Raw genomic sequence first — 26,093 nt, 5'->3', positions numbered from 1 at the left:
TCTCCTGCCCCTTTCCAAAGAGTCACACATATTCTGAGCGGGGTGCCGAGGTGGGAGGGCCTCCCCCTGTGGACGTTTGCGCGAGACCCGCCTGCTGGAAGTGCCACCCCAGGCTTCTGCGGTGGCCTTTGCGACCCGTGGGAGCTCGGCTGGGCCGGCCCTGACCACGTCGGCGGACTCCAGTGGGTGCCGCAGCCTAGCTGCCTTGCCTGCATTTGGGACTTGCATTTTGGGGGTGTCTTTGTCTGGAGAAGATTCCCTTGGAGCTTGACCCCAGGCGGGGTTCCCACCGTGTGGGGGCCCCTGGAGCGGCAGCCCCTCCGGGAACAGGAGCCTCTGGGGCAAGGCTGTGCAGAGTCCATGACACCTGAGGCTCTCTGCAGACAGCTGGGGCTGGGGTCAACGCGGCCCTGTGCGGCAGGCTTTGACGGGGGGTGGGGGGCGCATAGGGGTGCTGGGCAGGGCAGCAGCTCCCAATGCCAGGCCAGCGCTGTGTACAAGGACGCTCGCTCCCTGGGCCCCGAGCAGGGGTGTGGGGCCTTGGAGAGCAACTGTTCTGCAGCTTCTCCTCGCCATGAGGGTCACGGAGGTCCTGCTGTGTGCAGAAGCTGGGCATCCGGGGTCTCGTCTGCCTGCTCTGCCCTCGTGGGTGGTGCTTGCGAGTGGCGGGAGGCAGGCAGTGCTCCGCTGGGCAGCAGAGAAGATGCACGAAGCCGATGGCTCCTTACCCGCCGGGATGGTCACGATGAAATGTACAATGTGGGGTCTGAGCAGCCGACCTGTGCAAATGCAGAGTTATTAAATGTCACCGCATGCATTTTTCAGTTTTCAAAGCAGCTCTGAGGAGCCGAAGCAGAACTTTGGAACCCAGAATGCAGCTGTTTCTGTCTAACGCTCTTTGCAAACGTTGTGTCTCCAAGCAGCAGCGTGGCCCGCCGGCCTGGGAGGGAAGGCGAGCTCCGCACTCCGCAGAGCTAGTCCGGGGGTGGCTCCATTGTGCAGATTCCGGTGACGTGGCTTCCCTGGCCCGTCTCCCTGAACCCGGGGTCCATCGAGTGTGGCGTCTTCACAGAGTCAGCTTTGGAGGTGGTGGGGCTGGGCAGGCGGCCCCCCGGCTCTGCCCCTGCTGCATCACCGTGGAAGGGCCGTGGCCGAGCTGTCCCTGAGGCTGTGCTAAGGACTCGCTGCGTCCACAGCGCCCCGGAACGGCGTCTGTCACGTGCAGAATGGCCTCGCCCTTCACATCAGGAAACCTGACCCCAGCGGGAGAGACCGGGTCTCCCTGCCCACCTGCCGCAGCCGAGGCTCGGACCATTCGGGGACTCCCCGTGCTCCGGCCAGCCTGTGCTTTCATTCATTGTTTAAAATTCAGGTTTGACGTGCATGCAGTGACGCCCAGGAGTTCCGTCCACCTGTCCGTCCCTCTGCCCCCCACCCCTTCTGCCCCCTGCAGCCACACTGTGTGTCCCATCCTTGTAGTTTTGCGTTTCCCAGAATGTTCTAAAACATAACCACACAGAATGGAGCTTTTGGAGCATTTTAGATTCCTCCAGCCCCGTGGCCCTGGCTCCCCAGCCCCCCAAACTGGAGCCTCACTCAGTTCAGACCAGCTTGTCATGGGCCTGGCATTGCTGCGCGTTGTATTGGTACTGCTGTCTGCGGTGGGCCTGGCGTCCTGTGGTGTGGACTCAATTTTGAGGGACTTTCGAGTTGTTTCTCCTTTTTGACAGTTACAAGCTGCTCTAAACACCCACACGGGGGTTCTCATTTCCCTCGGTACTGTTGGTGCCCACAGGGCAGCTTCCGGCCCTGTGAGGTGCATGTCTCACCTGGCTTGCAGGTGCAGGTGCAGGTGCATGGAGGTGCGTGGCCCATGTGGGCTGCCGGGCCACAGTGCTCTCCCAGGTGGCTGCATTGGGTTGCAACCGACCAGCTGGCTAAGCCGGTGGCACTTGGTGTTGTCAGGTCTGCTGTCCCTGAGTGTTTCCAGCATGTGGTGCCCTCCTGTGTGGCCACTGGCCCTTCCCGGTCATGGTGCTGAGCTGCTTTTCAAGTGCTGTTGAGCCACCCCCTGCCGTCTTGGGCAAAGTGTCTCTTTAAATCTTTTTGGCTCATTTTTGGGGGTGGGGGTACATTCTTACTGAGTTTGGGAGTTCTCTGGCTGCTGGGTAGTGACCTTGTTCACATGTGGGGCACGCCCCCCAGGGCTTCTCTTGTCCCCCCTTTCACAGAGCAGAAGTCCTTTGTGCGGGTGCAGTTTGTCGGGGTTTCCTTTTCAGGTTATACCTTTGGTGTCATGTCTAAGAAATCATTGCTTGGCCCAAGTCAGAAGTTTCTTCTGGATGTTTTATAGTTTTAAGCCTTACACGCCCGAGCTGTGGCCCAGCTGAAGTTAATTTTTGTGGCAGTGCCCTGGTTGGTGCGAGGGGCTGCGCCTTTGACCCCATATGCCCAGGGGTCACGGCAGTGGACCTGCCCGCGGCCCCCCGGCAGCTCTGCTCATCTTTGCCAAACCGGGTCAGCTCAACATGCTTCTTTGTTCTCCTTTGCAGGGGGCGGCGCTGAAATACCTGCCGACCATTGTCAATGACGTGAAATTGGTGTTCGATCCCAAAGAGCTCAGGTGAGGACGCCGCCGGGGAGGCTCCCACACCGGCCTGGCCGCCTCGTCAGAGAGTTGCAGGGGGCCCCTCTGGGTCCAGGTCCAGGTCATTCCGGGACATGCGCTAGCAGTGGGGTCCACAGCGGAGACCAGCCTCGGGAGTGCCCGGGGAGGGGCCACCCCCATGCAGACCTCGCTGTGTGTCCCCGGACCTTGGCCTCGCACCTGCCCCTGGGGCACAGCAGCCTGGGCGCCCCTGCGGCCCCTCCTGCCCCATGTCGGCTTCTCTCCCCTTTGGAGCTTCTCACCCAGGGGCTGTGGCCCAAGGGAGAGAACAGTGAGACGCCAGCCCAGCCTGCACCGCGCCTCCACCTCCCTCGGGCCTGCGTGTGTGGACCTGCCCCGGCGTCCTGACGTGTGTCTCCAGCAGACGGGATGTGAGGCCCTTGACCCCGGCAGCTCCAGCACAGTCTGCGTCTGCCTTTTGTTTTGGTTTTGATTTGACACAAAAATAAAGTACCCGGTTTTGATTTAACATTTGACAGAGCAGATAAAGTACCTGCACCATCTCTACCAGCCAAAAACAAGGCCACTGAAATATTCGTGGAGGGCCGCCTGAGCAGTGAACACCCCTGGGGGGCAGGCTGGGGGCCTCGGGGGCTCTCTCCCCATCTCGTCACTGTGGGCTTGGGCGTTTACTGTCCTGCTCTGACGCATTTATTTCTGCTCCCGGGGGAGCTGACGGCACAGGCTGTAGCTTGGCCTCCTCTGGGCCGCACGTCTGCTCTCCTGCGTCCCGGGCTCACCCTTCCGCCTCACAGCTGTCCCACAATCACACTGCTGCCCCCGGGCACGTGTCAGAGTCCTGCCGAATCTCAGGTTCCTTCCCAGACCTTCTGAATCAGAAATGGGGGGTGTGGGGCCAGCCTCTTAGCCTCACAAACCCTCAGGTGTGTCCAGGAAATTCCCACATCTGGGCAAGAGCTGAGGGTGCAGGCCGTGGGCTGTGTCCTGGCCTTCTGGGCCTGCCCTGGCCTGTGCCCCCCAGAGGGTGCAGCTGGTGCCCGAGAGCCAGGGGGGTCCTCCCGGGTGGAGCTGGGTCCCTGGGCATCTCCTGGAGCACTCCTCTCCATGTGTTACTCCCGCTTCAAAACATGGGACTGGAAGTAAGGTTTGTACTTTCTCCTCTTTACAAAACTGAGTCTTGTTTGAGGAAACAGAAGACAGGAGTGTAACGGGAACTTAATTCCGTGTGTCCCACGTTACTCGCGGGTTTGCATGTCCTGCCACGTGCACTTTCAGGCCCCCTAACAAGGCCGAGACCTCCTTTCTTTAACGATGGCTCCTGCACAGGACATCTGTTTCCTGCCCCGGGATGTGATCGTCCACATCACGGTCTTGGATTTTCCAGCCACACAGGCTCACTGGTCATTACAGCGCCAGTGGTGGGCCTGACTACATGTTTTTTCACCAATAGATGTGCCCAAATAACTGGCCCGAATGGCTCCGTTCACCTGCCCGCGCCGGCCACAGGTGTTCGTATTGGCCGCGTTTCTGCTAAATGCCTTGGTCATGATTGTGCCACTGTGAGTGGCCCATCCTGGTTGCTTGGTTACGGAGGACAGGCCCCTCCGTGCTGCAGGCTCCAGGCTGTGCCCAGTTCTCTGTCACCACAGAACACGCAGGGGTGTCGGCCTCGTTGAGCGCTGCCGCCTTATGGCTCTAGGGTAAGCAGAGAAGGGGAATAGCGGAGGCTCGCGTTTTCTTAAAAGATCTTTAATAGATGTCATCCTTGTCCTGCAAAAGGGACCCTGACTTTTTGCCACTCTACGTTGGTGTCTGTCTCCCCAAACCTTGCCAGTTCCTGCAGCATCTTACAGAGCTGGCCGGCGTGCGTGGGTGAGGACGTGTCGCTACTTCAGCTGGCGTTTCCCGGTCCCCGAGTCAGATCTCTCTTTCCGCCGCGCCTATGTAGGCCTTCTGGCCGTTTGTCCTAAATCTAAGTGGTTAAAACAGCTCTACTGAGATAGAATTAACCTGGCAAAATGTTCGCCAGTTTGGAAGTTCTTTAATTGGTTTTCAGCAGCTTTGCCTTTCAGCGCTCCCCAATTTTAGAAGTTTCCTCCGAGTGAGGTCCCTGGGGTCACTCCCAGTCATTTCTCACCCCCTGGGCCCCAGGACCCCACCTGCTTGTGTCGCCGTGGCCGGGCCGTTCTGGCCTTACAGGCTCGCTCTGCGGGCGGCTGTGACGGTCTCCGCTCCCTGGGCGTTGTGTTTTCAGGGGCCACCCTGTTTCAGCCGGTGGCAGCGTTTCCCTCTAACAGCTGAATTGAATGTGTGGACGCCTCGTCTGCCCAGCCACCCTGGGGGGCACGTCCCGATGTTTCCATGCTCTGAGTCTCGTGAGGATGGTGCCTGGCTCGCATGTGCGTGCAGACCTTCACTCTCTTGGTGCACCCCAAGAGTGGGGTGGTGTCTTGGGGTCATTGTGTCTTGCCACCCAGCTGCAGAGGGCAGCGCGGCCTCCCGCCCAGCCGGGCACGAGGTTCCACTTGCTACCTGTCTGAGCCCAGGTTCCTCACCCTGTTGTTTGGATTATGACCACTTCGGTGGGTGTGAAGTGAAAAATGACGCTGTCGAGCATCCTTTCTTCCAACATGACCGCCCCTGTCATGGCCGCCGTCCAGTGTCTGGCGGCATGTGAGGGCTGCTCGGAGCGTCCATGCTGTCTGGCGAAACGGGACTGTGTTGCTGGACACACCTAAGATCTCTCCCTTGTGTTTTTCTCACAGTAAAATGTTTACTGATTTCATCCTCAATGTGCCCACGGGATTGCTGACCATCCAGAAGCTGTACTGCTTGATCGAGATCATTCACAGCGACCTCTTCACGCAGCACGGTGAGTGGGGCCGGCGGCCGCCGCTTTGTCCCTCGGTCATCGACTGCAGATTGTTCTCTTCTCCTTTCTGTCCTCTATGCTGAAAGGTGTGGAGGTTGCAGCCAATTAAACTGGCTCCATTACAAGACAGGAAGATGTAGCCCTTACAAGAGGATGGTAATTGACATATAGTCTAGGTAATAGATCATTGAAAAATGAAGGCAAAGCCTCCTAGTTGGTAATTTAGGTGTGCACCGAGGCCGGGGATAATCAGCATACATTGTAGCCTTAAAATGTCTGATTGTCTCTCCTGGGGAGGCAATCACTTGCTTCCATTGAGATGATTGCAAAGAAAAATTTCAAGTTTTCTTTAAATTTAGAAGTAATAGTTCTGTCTGCTCCTGGACTTTGCATTCTTCGATGGGGTTTCTGCATTCCCTGCTCAAAAGTGCGAAGCGTTTTAATGCTTCCTCCACTCATTTATCCCCAGAAACACCTGATATTTCTCCACATTATCTCCCTACCTTTTTTATTAATCATACCCTTTCTGTTTGGACAGATTGAATTAGTGTTTTACATTTGTCAAGCAGTTTTATTGAAAGCTTAAAACCTTTGCATTTTTCCACAACCGTCCTCATTTTTTAAATGCAGATGTGAAGCTGATGAGTGACATTCTGATTGAGAGGCACAGATTTATTCTATTCCATTTGCACCCAGAAGTTGGGCTCTTCCATTCATTTTCTTTTGTTCTGTCCAGTTCTGTTTCAGGGAGGGAGCCACCTGGGCCTGGGCTGCCCCGAGAGTTCCTGGCTAGTCTGGGAACTCGGTGTGTCTCACTTTGTCCTTTGTGCATTATTGGAGCCTGTGTTTATCTGCTGGTTGTAATCTTATTTCTTGGCTTGACTGTAAAATGCACTGGAGGTTGTGCTGCGTGCTATGGCTGTGTTAAGTGGAAAAGTTACGGCTTCATTGCAGTGGGCGTCTTCTTCTGGAGGAGAACGATCCCATCAAGAAGTGGATGCTCTCTGCAGCCTCTCCATGCAGACCTCTCTCTGGGCTGGAAACTCATTTCCCATTTTCAAAAAGAAAGTCAACTCTGCAGCTATTGTTGGGGTCTGAAAGCACATGAATGGCCTCTGAGCCATTAATCCCACCTGTCTGTGTTTCTGCTTCTCACTGGAGGGCCGGCTCGCAGTGCCCACTCCCTGTGTCTGCAAGCCCAGACACGTAGGACTCAGGTAGAGCCTGATGATGGAGGTGAAGGATGTGACATTGCTTTGTTATTTCCTCCCAGATTGACTAAACTTTATGCGACAGCAAGTGAGATGCCCTGAAAGTGTTAGATGATTCAGGTCTTAGGTTAGATGATGATGTCCTGTTTCCTAACCCTCCCACTAATGACAGACAATGCCATCGTCACTACCGCCATTGTCACTCCACCACCGTCTCCATTGTCACCCCACCACCCACATTCAGTGAGCTGACAGTTGCCTGTAAACAGCTACTGGCAATGGATTGATTATGCTGGACTTTTATTGAGTGTTACAGGGAAGACAGTCTTGAAGACACACATAGATTTCAGAGTTTCTTTTGCATGTTATTTAACTCCTTAAGAATAAGAACTTAAGACATAAAAGATTAAATCAAAATATTGAATAGAAATTCCTTTAAAAATATATTTCAAGGAAACATTTTCTTTTAAATTTTTTTTTTTAAGGATTTATTTATTCATACAGGAACTGGGCACAGGCCAGAGGTACAGGGGCGGTGAGAGGATTCACCAGAGACAGAGTGGGGAGCAGAACAGGCAGATCTACTGAAATACACTACTGAGGGGAGCGGCAGAGAAACTGGAGAGGTCTTCTGTGCCATGTGGGTCAGCTCCCTGGCTGGGCATCGAACTCAGGCCACAGTGGATGTGGATAGCTTCATAGCGCTGTGACTTAACCCCTTGCGCCACCAGGGAGGCCCCAGGAATTTGGTCTTAATAGCACGTTGAACCCAACAATAGTAAATGAGGTTGTGTGAAATACGTGAATCAAAATCTTGGTGGACTAAGTGAGCCCATACTGGCCTGGAGCATCCTGTCTTACATGCAGCTCCAAATTGACCCAGATTGGCCCCGTCAGTAGCAGCCACACTGGCGGCCCGAGTGGGCTTCTGAATGCTGCGCCTGGAGTGTGCTCTGTCTAGTGAGGGATTGGCCCCACTTACGTTCCTTTCTGGAAGAGGACAGCAAGGACTTTGATTCCTCTTATCTGCAAACTCCTGCTTCTTCAAGCCGCCACCAGCCATCTTAACTGCCTTGTCAGGAAAACTTATCAGAGAAAGGCTTTTCCTGGTCTGTTCTTACAAAGATGTCATTACTTTTGCAAAGTATTCTTGCCACATTTGGCATAAATATTTAAAGCCTAACCATTTTCTGATGAGATGTGATGGCCACGATTCTCGTTTCATTCCACTTCTCGTTCATTTGTAAAACAAGTAGTTGACAATGGCCTCTTTCCTGATGGAGCAAAGTGGGTCAAACGAACTCCCCACATGTCCAGAATTTTAGAACTTGATGGAACTAGATTCTGCTCTGCTTCCTGCTGAATGTGCCAAGGCTCAGCTGCCTTCTCCTGGGGATGGTGTCAGCACATGTGGTGGGGCTTTTCCGGGCTCCTATCTGGGATTTCCTGGGTATAGGGAGGTTCCCATGATTTTGCTTCCCATCATGTGTGTTGCATCACTCATGGCAGAGACGCCCTCGTTGCTTTGCTCTAAGGCAATGCTTGACATTTCCTCCTCCTCCCCTAACACCAAAGCCCTTTCATAGCTTGGGGAGACTCACTGTGGTAGGTGTGGCCAGCTGATCTGTCTGCAGGGGTGGTGGATTCGAAACTGGCTTCTTCCTCTGCAGAAAAGCCTTCCTTGCAGCTCTGAGTCCTGCTGGGCCTAGGCTCACGTTGCCAGCCTGTTTTTCCTACTGCTTCTCTCTGTCCTCTTAAAAAACCTGGACACCAAGGAGGTAGTTGGCAGAATTTTGAGGCTCCTATAGGAGCTGCATATCTGGGCCAGTGGGGTGCTTCTGTGGCCAGTGTGGCCTCTGTCCCTCTGCTCTTTTTGTGTCAGGACCTTGCAAATCCTTCTGCCTCTGCGGCCTCGGCTGGGGAAGGGCTAGCAGTGTCCTGGTCTGTCTTGTCATCTGTTCTCTCCCAGCTGGTTGTATTTGCAGATGCCACTGGGAGTCGCAGACTGAATGGCATTGCTTCAGAAAGCGATCAGGGTGGAGGGCTGTGCCCCACGCTGGTGTCTTGAATCCACCTTGGATGTTGGCGCTGACCCCGACTGAGGTGAAGGGCCTGCAGCTCGTTGACATGCTGTGCAGAGAGCCAACGAATGAGCCATAATGGCTTCCGAGCGTTGTGTCTAGATGTGACTGGACTACTTGAAAGCTGGTTAAATAGATTATGTGCTTCACAAGAAGATGACTCTTGCATCTAATCTGTGCTGTGGAGTGAGCAGATTTTCAAGGCAAGACACAGAGATGGAAGGTCGAAGCTTTGTGGTTTGTACGTTGGTGGCTTGTTCCTGCATCATCGTATCCCTGCCCGTGGATCTAGCAAGAGCTGTGGACATCAAAGCCTCAGTCACGTTACAGAAACGAGAAGTTGTAATTGAATTAAAATAAATACTAGGACACAGAGGTTGAGGATTTAGGCCCATGAAAATGTTTTACATTAATGTTACAGGAATTGAATAAATTAATGTTACGGAAACTGGAATAAAAGGGATCAACTTGAAGTAGCATTAACTTTTATATTAGTCAAGAGCATCAGCTGAACTTGCAAGAAGCCCTTGAGTAAAATCACAGTCTTCTTGCTGTGGTTCTGAACCAGAGGATTGAACTCGTGCCTCAGTGGCTGCCGATAGCTTCATAGCGCTGCATCTCAAGCCCTTGCACCACCAGGGAGGCTCCTCAAACAGGCTCCTTTTAGATGGCAGCCTCATAAAACTTCATTTGTGTTCCATTTTTAACAGTCCTGAGCTTCTTAAAACTGAAGGCCTAGAGAGCGTAAGTTATTTCCCTCATTTTTATTTTCAAGGTGAATGATTCTTTCAGTGATCAAGCAGAATAAATCTCTCCTTTTTAATGGTGGAAACATTAGTTACAGCAGCCCTTTGAAATCTGAGGGCAAAGGTCCAGATACCTATTGAGACTAGCTATTAGGAAATATCAAAGTTGGTTTTCTAGGCTATTTTCATTGTGATTAGATCCAAGATACAAAATTTATACCTCTCAAAATTACCCAATTAAACATTTTTTGGTGGTTCAAATCATAGGAAGAAAATCTATGTGTATAATACAGACCTGTAATAAAATATAACTTCTTAGTACTTTGTTCCATAAACAAATCAAAATAAAATCTCTTGAGCTTCTTTCCATTGTGGAATATGGAGAGATACTTCTCCTATGGAAAGGGGTCTTCACCCTAGAGCTATTCTCTGGTAGTTTTGTTAACTTGATGGATGTTCTACAGAAAGAAGAATCGGGTTGGGCCATCTTATGCCACGCTCACTTAATGTACTCCTCATATGGCATTCTGGAATACTTTAATTAGACTGTGGTGCTGATGACTTCTAATGAACACTGCCAGCTGTGAACCCCAAAGACTGATTCTTTAAATGATGGTGGGATCTGAACATCGTTTTCGCCTGTCTTACTTTTTTTTATGCCTTGAGAAAATTTTAATCTTATTCGGTAAAGTACTGCCCCCTTTACAACACAATGTGTTAAGACAGTGCCGCTCCTCAGAAATGACAAACTGAGTTGAGGAAGGTGAACTCAATTTCAGTTCCTTAATCATATCCATTTCAATCCCATTATAATTTGTTGAGCACCTACCATGTACTCAGGCTGTTGGTTAGCAAGTTTGATTCCTCTGAGAGGCTTCAGGGACAACTTGAAAATGTATAATTGGAAAAAGTAATTCTCTTAATTTACAGATAAGGACATGGAGTTAAGTACCAAGCCCTTGTCTGCAAGCAAAAGCCATGCAGGGAGCTGCCCTCCCCCATGGTGCTGATTAAGGAGCGGGCCTCTTAGACATTCATCACCTGCTCTTTTCTTAAACTGTTTGAGTCCCGGAATATGAGTGGTGCATTCTGAAAACTGAGTTCACATATAGAGCAAGATGAAATAGAAATATATGAATAAATAAGCATTCACGTCATTATGATTAAACCCTGTCGCGGAGTTTTCATAGCTTTTCTCTGTGTGGAGATCTTTATCTGTGATCAAATCGGCAGTGCTGCTTTTTCCCCAGATGGAGTTGGTCTAACCTTTATCACAGCTTGCTGAACCTGTTCTGCACCCACCTCTGGGCCTGCTCCTGTGCCTGCTCCGGGTCGGCGGGAATGGTGAGAACCTGAGGAGAGGCTGCCTTGACTGTCCCATTTGTAGTCGAGCTCACGCCAGCCATGAGGGCAGCAGGTCTCTGAGTCTCCAGAGTCCATCCAGGTCCTGTAAGCTCAATTTGCCGACAGTAACTTGCCTGGGGTCGTTGGTGGACCCCCAGATCACCCCATAATCTCCCAGGTACTCCCTCAAGACCCCATTTTTATTCTGTTGCGTCACGCCTTCCCTCCTTGAGCGTATAAAACATCCCTTAAAATGCAGTGGGCCAATCGATGTATTTTCTTCTTTGTTTTTAAGGTATACCTTTCATTGTCAGGGAAATTTGTGTGTGCGCGCGTGTGTGTGTGTGTGTGTGTGTGTGTGTTTTCGCACACACCAGGGCACACTCACCAAGATGTATGTTCTTGGCTTCATCCTTTGTTAGAGGAATACCACCTCTCCACATCCCCCTCTGCGGCAGCATCCGCAGCCCAGTATTCTGTCTTTATTTTCTCATCCACCACGTGGTCAGATTCTGACCAAGGACAGGCAGACCTGCAAGTTCCTTCTGAGCTTGCTGAGCTTCCTCTTTGATGCACGTCCATCCCTCTTGGGAACAGGTTCAGGGCCAGACCAGACGCCCACGGAAGTTCCTCAGCCTTTGACTTGACACTTTTAAATATTTTCATCTACTTAGAAATGAGACTCTTTTGCAGTTTTTTCCCCTTGGTTGTTCTTTCATGTATTTCCTAACCAGTCATTTATCACAGCGCTACCCCTAACCTAACCCCACTTATTTATTCTTCTTCAAACTAAAGGATAGAAAATACCTGCTGCTCTGCTCCCTTCTTCCCAAAATGACACACTTCTCACCCGGGTCAGTGGCTTTATCCACAGATTTCTGTGACCCACTTCTTCCCCCGTTGTTTTGCAATCTGCGTCTTGCCATATTCTTCGCACTTTCCAGGATCCTTTTAATTCCTCTGTTACCCTTTCGTTGCAAGTCCTGTAACATGAGGCATCTCGAAGCTGAATGTAATGCCCTTATCTCTGCTCATGTCAGCACTCATGAACTGAGATGAGCATCTTCCCCTCAGAACACTTAGAAAGGTGCTCCCTGTCTAGAGAGGTAGAAATCATGCCAGGTGGCTGTATTTACTTCATTTTACAGACAAAATATTAAAGCTGGAAAGGAAAAATTGCATGCCTACAATTACTCGGCTTGACCTTTTTCTCCTGGTACTACTCGTCATGAGGACTTGCTCCATTATGATGATTCTTAAAAAAAAAAAAATCTGTATTTGGCTGATACAGATACCCGAATCATGCGTGTACACACATGCACACACGCATGATAATTTGCCCTAAGGCCCTCTGTGTTTAGGATCAGGCATCTCATTCTGGCTTAGTTGCTGCTTAGAGGTACAGTCCCCATATGTCTCTTCTCTGGCTTCTGGCCCCCACATCTGTAAAATATGGAGATAAACAAATGCCTTCTATGAGCGCTTCCATTCCTGGCAGTATCTTCGGCATTTGTTTTGCTTGAAATCTTGTATGAAGGAAGAAGAATCGTTTAAACAAATTGAATCATGTGGGTATAGAGTTCTTAGATGGTTGAAAAATAAAGATCTTTGTCTATAAAAGATGAATAACAAGCATCCCACTTATATGGCTCTTACTGTTTAATTCTCATTAAAAGTGTTAATCTGGATCTCAGTTCTGTGTAACAGGCTCAAGGTTATTAAATGCACTTTATGGATCATTTGTTTAATGTGACCAAACTAAAAATTAAGAAGCACATTACTCAGTGTTCATAAAATGAATGTTTTAAATGGACAAATTCATTCTTGTATTTGCATCTTGCTTTAATGTAGAGCCGTAACGGGGTGAGAGACGGATGTTCTGCTTGGACATCCATAAGCTGATGATGCCTGTTGAATACCTTTTATAAAGATTAATATTTTTTACTCTGTGCCCATTTCCAGGGTATTAATCATCATGACTTCAGCCTGCAGAGCTGAGGGTGAACAGATGTTGAATCACTGCTTACTGTCATCATAGTGGGTCACACTGGAACGGGAGGCATGGGGGTGACTGTGGCCAGCCGGGCTCTGACCCCCACAGCTGATTTGCATGGAGTCTGGGCCCACGGGCCTCGCTGCCCCTGGGCTGGGCTGGCCCCTTCCTCTGACCAGCAGGGAGAGTCGGGAAAGCTTGACCGTGTCTGTCCCACAGTCACCCCCGCGCCAGGGAGAGCTGTGCAGGTTGCTGCGGCCTCCACTCTGCTCCCAGCCAGAGCAGCAGTTCATTAACATGAGAAATCTTTAGCATCTGCTTCCTCGCTTCCTCGCAGGCTGTTCTGTGCAACGGAAAGAGAGAGGGAGCGGCTTCTACAATTTAGAATTTTCTGGAGTCCCCAGAAAAAAAAGAAGCACAATGAGATCCGTGAAATTAATCTTAACAGCAGATTTTATCTGCACTATCATCTCAATATGACTTAAATGGAAATACTTCACATTCTTTTCCCTGCACTCAGTCTCTGAGGTCCAGTGTTTGTTTCACGGTGACAGCACATCTCAGCTTCGGGGCTGAGTTTCCACCGAACATGCTTGACCTGTGTGATTAACATGGTCAAACTAACCATTGAACTCTAGGGTCACACGCCCAAGTTCTTCAAGGCCGTTGTTCCAACAGTGATTTCCAATTTCTGGATTGATTATCATTTTTTCCATTGAAGTTTAAATGACTTAAACTCAAGTAACATTAAAAGTACCATTCCTCGGGGCCACTAACTGTATTTTGAGGCCGGTGTGATTGGCAGTGCGGCTTGAAGACGGGAATGTTACTTTTCTTTGTGTGGCTTTCGCTGAAAGGGCTGACTTGTATAATAAGATCATTTCTGTGACTGTGACTGTCAGCCGCCCACGAGCGAGCGCTCACTCTGCCAAGCAGACACGTTGCCTCACCTAATTCTTACGATGACCCCGAGATGTAAACAGCACCCCTTTTCGTCAAGGACCTTTACGAAGGTCCTTGCCTTTGCCCCAGGCCCAAATGAAGAGAGAAGGGGCGATGTTACTGTTTTCTTGTGTGTCTGGAGGCGGAGCTGAACCTGGGTGAGATCAAAGCTTTGCCAAAATCCCACAGCATGAACCAGGTTTCTAGACTGAGGGCCTCGTGTTCATTGCAGCCATTTTCCCAATAGTTATCATGGGCTGTGGGTAGTTTGTTTTAAATGTGTTTTCCTTTTAAAACAATGTATTTTGTTTTTTTATTGTCAGCTTTCCAGGCCATCTGTTGTGATCCTGGGGGTCTGTCACATGAATCCTCACGAACACGATGTGTCCATGGGCACCAGGTCAGGATGCCGAGTGGGGAATGCAGACTCCACAGAGGCGTCCTCTTCCCTGACTGCCAGACTCAGAGTTGATGCTTGAAAATAGTTCATCACAGGCATGAATGTGCATTATGTGTGGAGTGTACATGAGTGTGTGTGGTGTGTGAATGTGTGGTTTGTAGGGATGTGTGTGGGGGTGTGTGTATGCATGAACGTGTGTGACTGTATGCATATGCTTTGTGCCTTGCTCTGTGTTCTTTTTATTTTAAGATTTATTTTATTTATTTATACATACAAGAGCTGGGGTATAGGCCAGAGGTGCGGATATACCTGCGTGTGTCTGTGTGTGTGTGTGTTTGTGTGTGTGTGAGAGAGAGAAATAGAGGATCCCCGGAGACAAAGTGGGGAGCAGACAGGCAGACTGACTGAAATACACTGCTGAGGGGAGCAGCGGGGAGACAGGAGAGGTCTGCTGCGTCAGCTCCCTGGCCGGGGAACAAACTTGTGCTGCAGTGGCTGTGCATAGCTACATAGTGCTGAGACTTAACCCGTTGCACCACCAGGGAGACCCTGTGTTCTTGGTTTTTGATCTTGACTTAGGGGAAAATTTGGTGTTATTTAAAATGCGTGCCTGCTACTTCTTGAAAACAATGAGATGGACTGACAGGCAGGTGGACTAAAATGCATTTTAAAAAATGAAAGTCTGAGAAAAATGCGTTAGTTTCCTTGGGGGGCAGCTGCATCGCTGGGCAGCCTGGGAGGTCGACTAGGGCTTCTTTCTGCCAGACTCTGAGCCTTCTTTCTGATTGTGCTGCTTTTATTTAGGGAACAGTGGTTTACAACATTGTACATAATCTGGGGATACAGGGTCATACCTCTTCAGATGTGTGCCGCCGTACCACGCCCCCCAAAGGCCCCTGCATCCTCCACCACCGTTGATTGAGCCCCATCCTCCCGCTCTGGAACCTTCAGTTCTGCGATCAGATTTCTGGGATTGTTTTAGTTTCGTCTTCCTGTTCCTTTGTTTTATTTCTATAGATTCCACATTTGAGTGAAATCCTATTTGTCTTTCTCCTTGTGACTGATCTCACTTAGCATAATCCCCTCCAGTTCCATCCGAGTTGTGGAAATGGCAACAGTTCATCTTTTTAAAAAGCTGAGTAGTGTTCCAGTGTGTTTGTGTCACAGCTTCCTGCTCCACTAATGTGTGTGCATTTGCACACTCATTCCTGCACACTCACATACAGCAGCCGTGTGCAGCCATGGGCCTGCACGTGGCTGTCCAGGCCAGTTGCACACTGGCCGGTGAAGCTGGGCTCCCAGAAAGGTGGGAGAGACCTACTGTCCTGCTGGTGTCCCTCCGACATCTAGCATGGGACAGACGGGGCTGTAGAGATGGCAGGTCCCGCCTCACTGACTCAGTGGTGGTGTGCTGTGACCCCCCCAGTGAAAATGACTGACCGAGGAAATATGCTGCTCCTGGCATCGTCACGGAGGCACAGGTTGTGCAGAGATGCCCAAATGCTGCCTCCTCATGCAGAGGCCAGGCTCTTGTGAATTGCCTCTTGTGAGTCCCCTGTTCACTTGTCGCTCCCTGTCCCCCACAGATTGCAGAGAGGTCCTGCTTCCCATGATGACCGACCAGCTCAAGTACCACCTGGAGAGGCAGGAGGACCTGGAAGCCTGCTGCCAGCTGCTCAGCAACATCCTGGAGGTGCTGTACAGGAAGGACGTGGTGAGTAGTGGCCTCATCGGCGGCCTGTGCTTCCAGCAGGAGGTGGGGCCGGGCTGCCCCACTTGATCCACTTGATCCACTGCAAATGGAGTGACCTTACTTCTTAGGCTAGCCTTTCTCTCTCTCTCTCTCTCCATAGAGCTTTGCTTGGAAATTATTTTATGTGTGAAGTATGTTAATTAAATTGCCATGATTATGCTTCTGCAGTAAAGAGAATGTTCTTAAACTTCCTTCCTGTGACTCCTCAGTGCCTCCCAAGTCTTAGATTTTTGATCATCGGGTCAACTGGAGACTTTGATATAATATTGGCAGTCAACCCACGGAGGCGAGTGGCCTGCATTGTTTCCTCGTCTTAGTTGCACTGAAGTGAGGGACGCCCTCGCCGGCTCCTCCAGGCCCTTCTCCCCAGAGACAGCTTCCTGTCGTGTGTCCTTAGCTAGTTGCTGTTTTCTTCTGTTTTTTTTAATATATTTCCTTTTGCCTTTCTAAATGGTCTGCTCGTCCATTGATCTTCTCCTTTTAACTAAACCTGGTGCAGATGTATGGAAAGTCTGACCCTAGTAGACCCGCCATGTACATGTGCGCACACCTGTGTGCTCTGTGACTCTCCAGGTGAGCCTGGGCAGGTGACATGGCTTCGTCTGTCTCTGCCATGAGCAGCGGGAAGACGGCCCGAGGGTCCCAAGGCCGCAGGCCTTGTGCGTAGGGCTTGTGCACACGCCGAGACCCTGCTGCAGTCTGTGTGCACACACACTGATACTCACACGCACATGCACACAGTCCTGTGTGCACATGCAGGCACACACAGGCGCTGCCCTCTGTATTTCAGCACGGACTTGCTCTCCCGGAGCCGCCCTTGGAGGCAGGGCGGGTTACAGTAGCTCCCCGCGTGGCGCCAGCGGTCAGCGCTTCCGGGGAAATTGCCTTAAAAGTTTTTTGAGACCTGAACCCAAAGCCACCCTCCGGGGTCCCATTCCAGGGCCCTCCTTGATCTTAGGAAACTGTGGGAACTAGGGCTGGATGGCCAAGCCTTGCAGGGGCCTGGGAACATTCTGTCACTCCCACTCAGCTCCCGAGGGGGAACCCGCAGTCCCACGGCTCACAACGTACAAGCACTTTTGACCCATGGAAGGTTCTCTGGACTGAATTTCCGCCAGCTGCTGAGGTGATACTTGGACGTTCTCGTCCACGGGCCTGTTTGTTCCTCGGCGCTGCCGTGTGAGCAGCGACCCCCTACCCCGGCTACCCCGCTGCCTCCCCTTCAGAGACGGCCAGTGTCTCAGAGAACTAATTGGCGGGCGCATTGGGGATCATAAACATTATATTGTTTAAACAGATTTGCTTTTATTTTAAGGTTTGCTTAAATCAAATTACTATGATTACATAACAAATTATCATTAATGGGTGATAATTAATGAAATGCCTTGTGTTTGCTTTGTGAAGGCTTTTGCCTTTGACAAGAACCATTTTTCATCTTGTTAAGGGTTATAATTGATTTACTCTTCGCAGGGTAAATGGCTTCACTGGCAGGTGCCGAGGCTGGCATGTTAATGATGTCTTAGGTCTCACTGCTGTGTCCTCCTGCAGGGCCCGACGCAGCGGCACGTGCAGATCATCATGGAGAAGCTTCTCCGCACGGTGAACCGGACGGTCATTTCCATGGGGCGGGACTCCGAGCTCATCGTAAGTGTCCGGCGCCACGCGACTCTGTGCTGGCCCCGAGCCTCCTCCTGGACTGTCTCTGGCTCTCAAGTCCACCTACTACTCCTTTTCCAATCGCCTTTGGTGAAACTGAGCTTGTTTCATGACAGTCTGCGTTTGTGTCCTGGCTGGTGTGCAAAATGCACTCATTTGCCACGATCTGGAGCAAGTGTCAAGGTTGGACAGGCAGCCACGCGGCGTTTGGAGACGGGAGCGTTGGCTCCTGCTCTTTTCCTGACTGAGCTCTCGCGAAGGTTGTGTGTCTTCTGGGTTCTCACTTGCTCTCTGCTCCTTCTGCGTTTTTATATGAAAAGCGCGCTGGGTAGAATTCTACGACTGACGTCCTTAAAAAGCCGTGGAGGGGCCCAGCTCAGCTGTGGCGCCGTCCGGGCTCTGCGAGGTGGTGCAGAGGCCTGGGGCGTGGGAGGCTCTGTCCTCTCCCCGAGGAAGGGCTGGCGGTGACAGAGATGTAAGGGTCCGCCTGCCGGCCTCTCAGCTTGACCGCCGTCCTCCCTGTTACTCGGGTTTGGTTTCTGAGGCTCGAGGGCCCATGTATGTCCCCTTCGATGTGTTTCTTTTCCAGAACCGGTTACCACTTACCTGAGTTTAGTTGATGGCACTTGGAAAGGGCAACAGTCCTGGTCACAGACCAGAAAAGCCTCCGCAGGTCTCCTGCCCCCAGACAGGTGCGCTGGGCTTCGTCTTTCTGCGCATCCTGCGGTGGCAGGAGCAAGGTCCTCCGGCGGCCGGAATCAGCTCTGGGCTGTGCTTCCTTCCGTGCCTGGTGGGTGGTGGGGGTGGCCCGGGGTTCCGGGGCCCAGACGCAGCTCTGGCCACCTCGATGGCGCTCCATCCCGTACGGTGGCCCGGCACGTCTCGGGGTTTCAGCTGTCACGTCCAGATGCTCATGTGTAACGTGTAGCTCCCCGGGCCTGGGCTGTGCGTGACAGTGTGTGTGTACATTAGGAAATAAAATGTTTCCCGTGGATTGGCTTTATTTGCAGTGGACTTCTCCATTCTGTAAAAACGTCTGCCTTTCTGTGTTCTCCGTCATAACCGTTCTTTTCTGTAATCTGGAAACAGCTTTGTGCAGGTGGTAAAGACGGGACCCCGTGGGGAAGTGGCTCGAGGACTGGTGCTCCTGTCTTCCTGGGGGTGGCATGGACCCTGGAGCTGGCACGCTGTGGAGCTGCCTGCTTGAAGTAGGGCGGGTGATACGTGACATGACGGTGAATGGAGCTCTGTGACCCTCTGCTGAGGCCTCTGTTGGAAGGGGCCGACTCTGGGCATCTGGGTGACATCCAGGCACAGTGAGGGGTCTGCCTGGTGGGCAGGTGTGGGCGCAACCCTGCCTCTGCTTAGGGGTTGGAGCCTGGGGAGGGTCTCTCAGGCACAGCCTGCTGGCCAGAGGCTCCTCAGGGAGGGAGCCCACAAGGGTCTGGATGGGGAACTGAGCTTGCTTGCTGCCCTGTCAGCAGATCTCAGTGGACAGGAGCCTTGGGGCACAGGTCTCCTCCCCTACCACGTGGCCCTTGAGGCCTGGGGAACCCCCATTTTGGGTGTGGTGACGAGAGTGGAGCTGAGAGCAGCACCACCTCTCACCCTCCGAGAGCCCTCACTGCCAAGTGCAGCTACACAGACGGCCCTGCAGATGGAAGAGACTGTTCTAGATCCAGGCTTGCCTGGTGTGGGGCCACCTGATCGTCGTGTCCTCCATCAGGGAGGCGCCGTCTCAGCAGAATCGGTCGGTGTAGAGGACACTGCATTGCCCCAGATTCCGTCCTCCTGAGATGGGCGGCACCACCGTCTCCTCTGCTGTCATTTCCATGGCCAGATGCTCCCCGGGAGGGAGAAGCGACTTTATGAGTCGGGGGCTGTTTCCCAACGGGCGTGGAGGACCCCGTGTTCCATGGCACCCTCAGTGCCTTAGGGGTTCCACATGCCTTCTGAGAAGGGGTGTGGTGGCATGGACCCCGCCTTGGTCTCGCTCCTCGGTGGCCCGATTCCTATTGAGCAGGCTCAGGGCTTCCACGGCACCCCCAGGGCTGAGGTCGTGAGCTGCCCACACCCAGGCCCCCTCCCGCCCTGACCTGCTCACCAGAGTCCCAGAGAGTAGGACGAGGATTCACACCCCGCGTGGACGCCTTCCCGTGGGCATGTCCGGTGCTGCCAGAGCCACCCCGAGATGTCTTTTGTAGAACTAACGAGGTTGTCATGGAAAGAATCTCAAAAAAGAAAATTCTGAATAGGCCTTAATTATTTAACAAGCGGTGACAGTATCAAGTTGTTTTTAGGAAGGAGCTTTGCAGGGGACACGGGCCGTCTGGAAGGATCCTTCAGTCCTGTGCTGTCCAGGGCTGTGGATGAGATGCCGTTGCTCGGGGGCGGGCCTGGGTCTGATGCGCTCTGATGTGGGTTCCTCTTGGCTTCTTCACGTCACGTTGTGGCTCTGTGGATTTGCAAGATCTGGCGGGGAAATGTGGCCAACGAGTGGACAGAAAACTCAATCTGCCCTTTCCAGAGCGGAAGGGGGAGTAGTTTGCAGATATGTTTGCCGGGACTTCCCTCCCAGTACACAGCCCCGCCTTGTGGGCCTGAGAGTCTTTGGCATAAATGCGTGGAAATGCTGCGGCCGAGATCCAGCTTGAAGACTTGAAGCCGTCACTGAAAATAGACTTAAACACTGCGGTGATTTTAAAAGGTGTCCCGTGTAAGTGCTTCCCAGTGACTAACTTCTGCTGTGGTCAGGCGGTACTGGGCCGGTCATCTGCCTTTTCGAGAATGGCCATGCGGCCTGGCACCTTCCGGGTCTCCTTTGTCTGGCTGAGAACCGGGGACTTCACGTGTGGGTCTGAGCGGTCATCACGGGAGGAAGCTTTGCTTTCACATGGGTCTCCAGTTTAAGCCACTCCCCGTGTCCATTGGCCTCCCATGGGTATCGTTTCAGTTCATCCTGTAACTTTTTTTTTTAAGATTTATTTATTTATGCATACAAGAACTGGGGTACAGGCCAGAGGTGTGGGGGTGAGAGGATTCACCAGAGACAGAGTGGGGAACAGAACAGGCAGACTGACGGAAATACACTGCTGAGGGGAGCAGCGGGCGAGTCAGGAGAGGTCTGCCGCGCCATGTGGGTAGCTCCCTGGCTGGCTGGGGATTGAACTCGTGCTGCAGAGGCTGCGGAAGCTTCATAGATTGCGTCTTGACCCCTTGTGCCACGAGGGAGGCCCTCATCCCGTAACTTTCAATGGTACGTGTGGCATAGACCGTTGCCACAGGGAACCCGTGCCGTGGCCCTCCATCTGTCAGGCTGGGAGTCACAGGTTGGGTGGGAGGCCCCAGACAGGCCCAGCACAGAGACCTGGAAGTGGCATTGCCCCAAATTAAGGGGCCATTATCTCTGGGGCAGGTTGATGCTGCGGCGTGACTGGGTGAAATGCTTAGTGGGATAGGATCTGCTCTCAGAGTTTAGCGCTCCCTCCCTCGTTGAAAGCTCTCTCGGCGCTCGGCATTGGGCAGCGTCCTTGGCTGTCACCGCAGCTGTCCCTGCCGTGGCCCTGCGTGTCCTGTGGGCAGGTGGCCCGAGCAGCCGTTTGCTGGGACCTGGCTCGCCCCTCCCCCACACCATGCTCATCTGCGTGTCTCTGCTGGGCCAGCGGCGTGGAGAGGCTGTGGCGGGAGCGGCACGTGGAGCCCGGTGCTTCCCTGGAGTTGGGTGACTGCCAGGGTCCCGGCAGGCGTGGGCACGGGGAAAACCGCAGAACAGACAAGAGTGTCCCTCCAGCCTGACGCGTGCTCACAGCATGCTCTGGCCTGCAGGCACAAGCCAGACGTGTTCTCTGGAGTCTGCACTTGAATGTGCTCCCCCAAACGTGCTCCTTAATCCTCATTTACAAAACAAAAGAAAACAGTATGAAAGTTTCAACCGGACAGTGTGTGGCTTGTGCAGACGGTGGCCTGAGGCGTGCCCCTGATTGTCGTGCGTGGTGGCCGCAGTGAACGTGGGTCTGGGCAGGTGGCCCACAGACACAGGGAGCACCACATGGAGCGCCACTTAGCGTACGCCCAGGCGCCCGGGATGGAGCACTGGTGCCTCCCCCCCCTGCATGCTTGAGCTCATCATCCTCCTGACCCTGGGAACTTGCGTGGTAGCTCATGTGGGTCTCTGTCTACAGCGCCCCTTTCTCGCTGCAGGTGGACTGTCAGCGGGGTGCCCTCTCCTCACAGGCTTCCTGCTGTACTGGCTCGCTTGCCCTTGAGATAGGGGTGCGTATAGGGCTGACCTGCGTGGGACAGGCACCGGCTGCTGTCTTCCATGCACGCAAGAGCAGAAGGAAGGAAGGAGGGGCTGATCTACTGGGCTGGGCCTTCCTGACAGATCACCTAGGGAGCAGCTGACCTCGGGGGGGTGGGGGTGTCTGCCATGGAAACCCTGGGTGAAGTCTGTTGTCTCTCAGGTGCTTTGAAAATGAGACCTAAGTTAGCACCGAGCCTGTAAGGTAGGTGCCAGGGGGAGTCCCAAGCCCTTTCTGGGGTACGTGGTCTGGCAGATGCGCCCAAGCTGGATGCCAGCCCTGCCCTCTCCCTGTCCAGCCAGGCCAGTGGGCAGTGCCCACCCTGCCAGGTTCCTCTCCCGAACACCTTTCCAGTGCGATTCTTCCCTTATATTCTGTTTCCCAAGTTATGGAGACCGTGAAATAAGTTTAACGCCCACACAAAACGTTACCTTTGACTTTTTTATTTAAAAATTAATAAAGAACTTAGTGACAAGTATAATAATTTCATTTCTATACGTAATGCCATGTCACATCTACACATGAGGGAACACTGTACTTTTGACCTTGGTTTGGTATCAGAGTTGTTACTTAAATCTTTCTAAGAGAAGAATCATTTGTTAGTACCGCGCTGCAGTTCAGCTATGAAATGATTTTGAAAATATTTTTGCCTATTCTGAACATAGTTTTATTTTTTTAACAGAAATCGGTTTATCTTTAGTTTCCTTTTTGACTGTGAAAAATTTAAATTTTTTGTCTAGACGGCTTTCAAACAGGGATGTCGTTTTGCTTACTAGGATGTCCTCTTGTTTAGACAGAATTATTGTACTAATTAGCGAGCTAATACCCTTATTTCGACTCACGGAGATAGTTGGGATTCTTAAAACACAGGAAAGAGAACTTCTCGCAAATCGTGTTTTTTAACTTCAGTTAAAAACAGTATAAAATACATGAAACGCATTGTTTAAATTTTATGTCTCCATGAAACAATTGCACTTCCTTCTTCGTACAGGATTAACTCGCTTCTTCTTCTTGCACAAAAATATTTCTGAATTCTGTTTACCCATGTTCAAGGATTGGTATCCTTGAATAGACAAGAGTGTTTCCACAAGAGATGTGTGTTTTTTCTTTTATTTAGAGCAGACTGCTGATTATAGAGTGAGTAATCCCCAAAGAAAGTTTACATGATATATATACTCTTTTCATTTTTTGCAAGTCCAGATCTGATTGCTAATCATTAGGTCCTTGTAGAATCGAAACACTGAGAACTAAAATAGATTTGCTGTTGAGACAGGAGGAAAATGCATGGCAAGAAATAGCTCCAGTGGGACAATGCAGGTGGGGGCCTCGTACCCTGTGGATCAGGGTAACCGTGTGTTTTTGGCATCTGATCAGTGAGGTGTGTGGGTCGGCAGGAGGTTCGATGTGAAACTGTTGGACAGAAACTTGAAGACTAGGTTTTCTCCTAGGTTCACAAACTATTCAAAATTTAAGTTGTACAAAAAAAGGCAAAATAAATCCCTACTTCCTACTGTGAAAAGCAAAAAATTGATAGACAAAGTCATTAGTCAACTAGGGGCTGTTGATTTCTATAAAAAAGATACTTGCAAAGGAATGAGTGAAAAAATAAAGGAACTAAGATTTATATTGCCATGTGTGACCAAAAGAGACCCGAAGAGTCACTGTTTATTTAAAAAAGACCTAAAAACATTTGATTCACAGCTTTGCCCTAGGGATGTCGTTTAGTACAACTTACGAGTAGGTTAAATGGAGGAGACGTTAAGTTCGTTGGCAGCAGCTCACCTGGACACGCTGTTCCTCTTCGAGGGGCAGGTTGCCCGCAGTCGTCACAAGCGGAAGGGGCGGTGTGGAAGGTCGGTGACCCTTGTCGCCGGGGCTGAGCCACAGAAACACCGCCCAGCGGCCCGCAGCCCCGCTGATGTATCGGCGACGTGTTCTCCGTTGTGTGTCTCATCTGTGTGTTTCCAGATTCTCGCCAGGATTTATCATTTGGCCTTTGGGTACTGAAAGATTAAAAATGAGATCAAAGAAAGCTTAGTGTCCGATTGCTCTGCCCCTGCCAGCTCGCAGGGACTGAAGGCTTGTCCCGACGGCTGGGGGCTCCGGGCTGCTGCCTGTTTGGAAAGTAGCAGTAAACGTGTTGCAGGGTTGGCGATGGGCAGGGGGAGGGGCCGGGGGCGTCACGTGACACTGAGACGTGGTCACTCGGCGTAGCGCTACAGCACATGAAGGCAAATATACAGAGAGTCACGGTGCAGAGATTATTCATGGTCTCCGACCACTTGAAAAAATTGTGCTTTCTCCAGAATTTGATGTGCTGAAAATCGCACTCGCCCCCTGCTTATTTGCAAAATTAAACGTAAAAATGAAGTCCTTTGCAAACATAAGGCTTGCTTTTTCTTCTCCGTATTTCAACAAAAATAAAGGCTTGAAAGGAAGTATGAGTTTTCGCTGTGTAAGTGGCCGCCTGCCGTTCTGCAGGCCAGAGACACGATGCTCGCCGAGCTGAGGGGGGCTGGCGCTCCTAGCATCTTTGACTACGGAAGTTTCGTTTCAGGTTTTACATCCCAGGTCCGTGAGCTGCAGGGCACACCCTCGCGGGCGTGACTCAGCACACCTGCGGTGGATGACCTGTTAGTGCAAAGGCCTTTTTGGTACGCAGGTGAGGGCTGCGTGGCCCCGCGCCAGCCACGGCTTACTCGATCCTGTTCATTTGGGAAAAGGACTTACTGAACTCCAGTGGCTTTTCAAGACGGCCCGTCGGCGCCACACACCGCGGGTTTTAAAGGAACCAGAGTTTCCATCTTCCGTGCTTTTTAGATTCAGTTTTGGATTTTTGCCTGGGGGTTGCGGAGTAAGTCTCCTGAGAATAAGGCGAAGGTGCGACCTGAGTTTCCTCAAAAGGATGGAGTTTCCTCAGAACTGGCTGGAGTTTGTCTTCTTGCTGCTTAAAATCTAGCTCCACACTGGAAAGGAAAGAGACAGGAGAGTTTAGTGCGCGGTCTCGCCTGTGGGAAGGCCCCTTAGTTACAGCGACACGCCGCGACACCCTTCCTGCGGGAGAGGACCTTGATGCGCCTCGCGGCTTCTGGCTGGCTGGGGCGCGGTGGCCGTGCTGTGGTGAGTGCTGTGTCACAGCGAGCGTGGCTGCGGGTTCGCGGCACACCTTTGGTGGATGACATGTTAGTGCAAAGGCCTTTTTGGTTCGCAGGTGAGGGCTGCCTTCATGGCACACCTGCGCAGCTCTGAGAGTGTAGGGTTTCGAGCGTGGCGTTCTGAGCGTGCACAGGCACGGTTACAGCGCATGACGGGGCCGGCGGATAGCCCTGTTTGTCCAAACACTGAACAGGCGCTACGTGGACGAGTCTCAGCGTCCAGCGGTCACCGGGGCCCCGTCCAGCGGGTCGGTGAAAGCTCCGTCCTGAGCATGTTTTTACAAGGTCAGAGAAATGCATTTATCTCCCTGAAACAGTCCTGGAATGAAGCTACCTTGCATTATGTTCCCTGGGAAAATCTCATGCATCTGAAAACCGGTAAAAGCCAAACTGTCCAACAAAGGGGACAACGGTGTTTCAAGTCGGCACCACTGACTGTCACCCAGTCTTCATGAAAGGTGGTTTCTCAGCGAAGCCACAGTGTTTGAGGAAATAGCACCCGCTGGTCATTACCTCGCTGACGCGTCTGCAGGCCTGGGCCAGGGCAGGTGCCCCGAGCGATGATGGAGATAAAGTGACAGGACTAAAAGTGACCTAGGCGACGTCTCCACAGCACCTTGGCACGTGCCTAGCTCAGCTCCCTCCTTCTCGGGCTTTTTATCGCCACCCTCCCTCTGCCTCCCGACTGCCCCCCCGCACACCCGGGCTTTTTCATTGGGAGCCTCGGTGAGGGGCCCCCCTTCTGCCCTCCAGCAGGCTCCGGAGCACCCCCTCTGTGCCCCTTGGGCTCCTGGTCTGGATTGCCAGCCGAAATGTCAGCAGATTTCAGGAAAGGCTCAGCGATGATGATAATACATGAGCTCATAACATTTTATATCCAGCGGAACCGTAAACCATTTATAAACATGAAATCCTATTGATTTAGAGAACTATTAATCCTGGCCAAATTTTGACATTTTGGAAAGACAAAACAGCAAAGCTGTGTTATCTGGAGTTTCAAAACCAAGTTC

The 26,093-nt window shown here is 51.8% G+C and overlaps 2 protein-coding genes across 3 annotated transcripts in view; one reads left to right on the top strand and one right to left on the bottom strand.

The window, feature by feature from the left end:
• Nucleotides 1-26,093, top strand: part of DOCK1 (dedicator of cytokinesis 1) — a 345,405-nt gene that overhangs the window by 110,714 nt on the left and 208,598 nt on the right. For both annotated transcript variants that reach the window (XM_037496903.2, XM_037496902.2), the window contains exons 24-27: nucleotides 2,553-2,623; nucleotides 5,395-5,501; nucleotides 15,805-15,932; nucleotides 17,520-17,615. In XM_037496903.2, the coding sequence (XP_037352800.1) occupies nucleotides 2,553-2,623; nucleotides 5,395-5,501; nucleotides 15,805-15,932; nucleotides 17,520-17,615 (402 nt within the window). The remainder of the gene's footprint in view (nucleotides 1-2,552; nucleotides 2,624-5,394; nucleotides 5,502-15,804; nucleotides 15,933-17,519; nucleotides 17,616-26,093) is intronic.
• The window catches only part of INSYN2A (inhibitory synaptic factor 2A), a 33,760-nt gene continuing 31,149 nt past the window's right edge, over nucleotides 23,483-26,093 (bottom strand). Inside the window, exon 3 of the mRNA XM_037496905.1 lies at nucleotides 23,483-24,894. Coding sequence (XP_037352802.1) covers nucleotides 24,711-24,894 — 184 coding nt within the window. The 3' untranslated portion in view covers nucleotides 23,483-24,710. The remainder of the gene's footprint in view (nucleotides 24,895-26,093) is intronic.

This window comes from Talpa occidentalis, unplaced genomic scaffold, assembly GCF_014898055.3.
Source record: "Talpa occidentalis isolate TD23 unplaced genomic scaffold, MPIMG_talOcc4v2.1 talOcc4.8, whole genome shotgun sequence".
NCBI lineage: Eukaryota > Metazoa > Chordata > Mammalia > Eulipotyphla > Talpidae > Talpa > Talpa occidentalis.
This window is presented reverse-complemented; position numbering and strand designations above follow the sequence as displayed.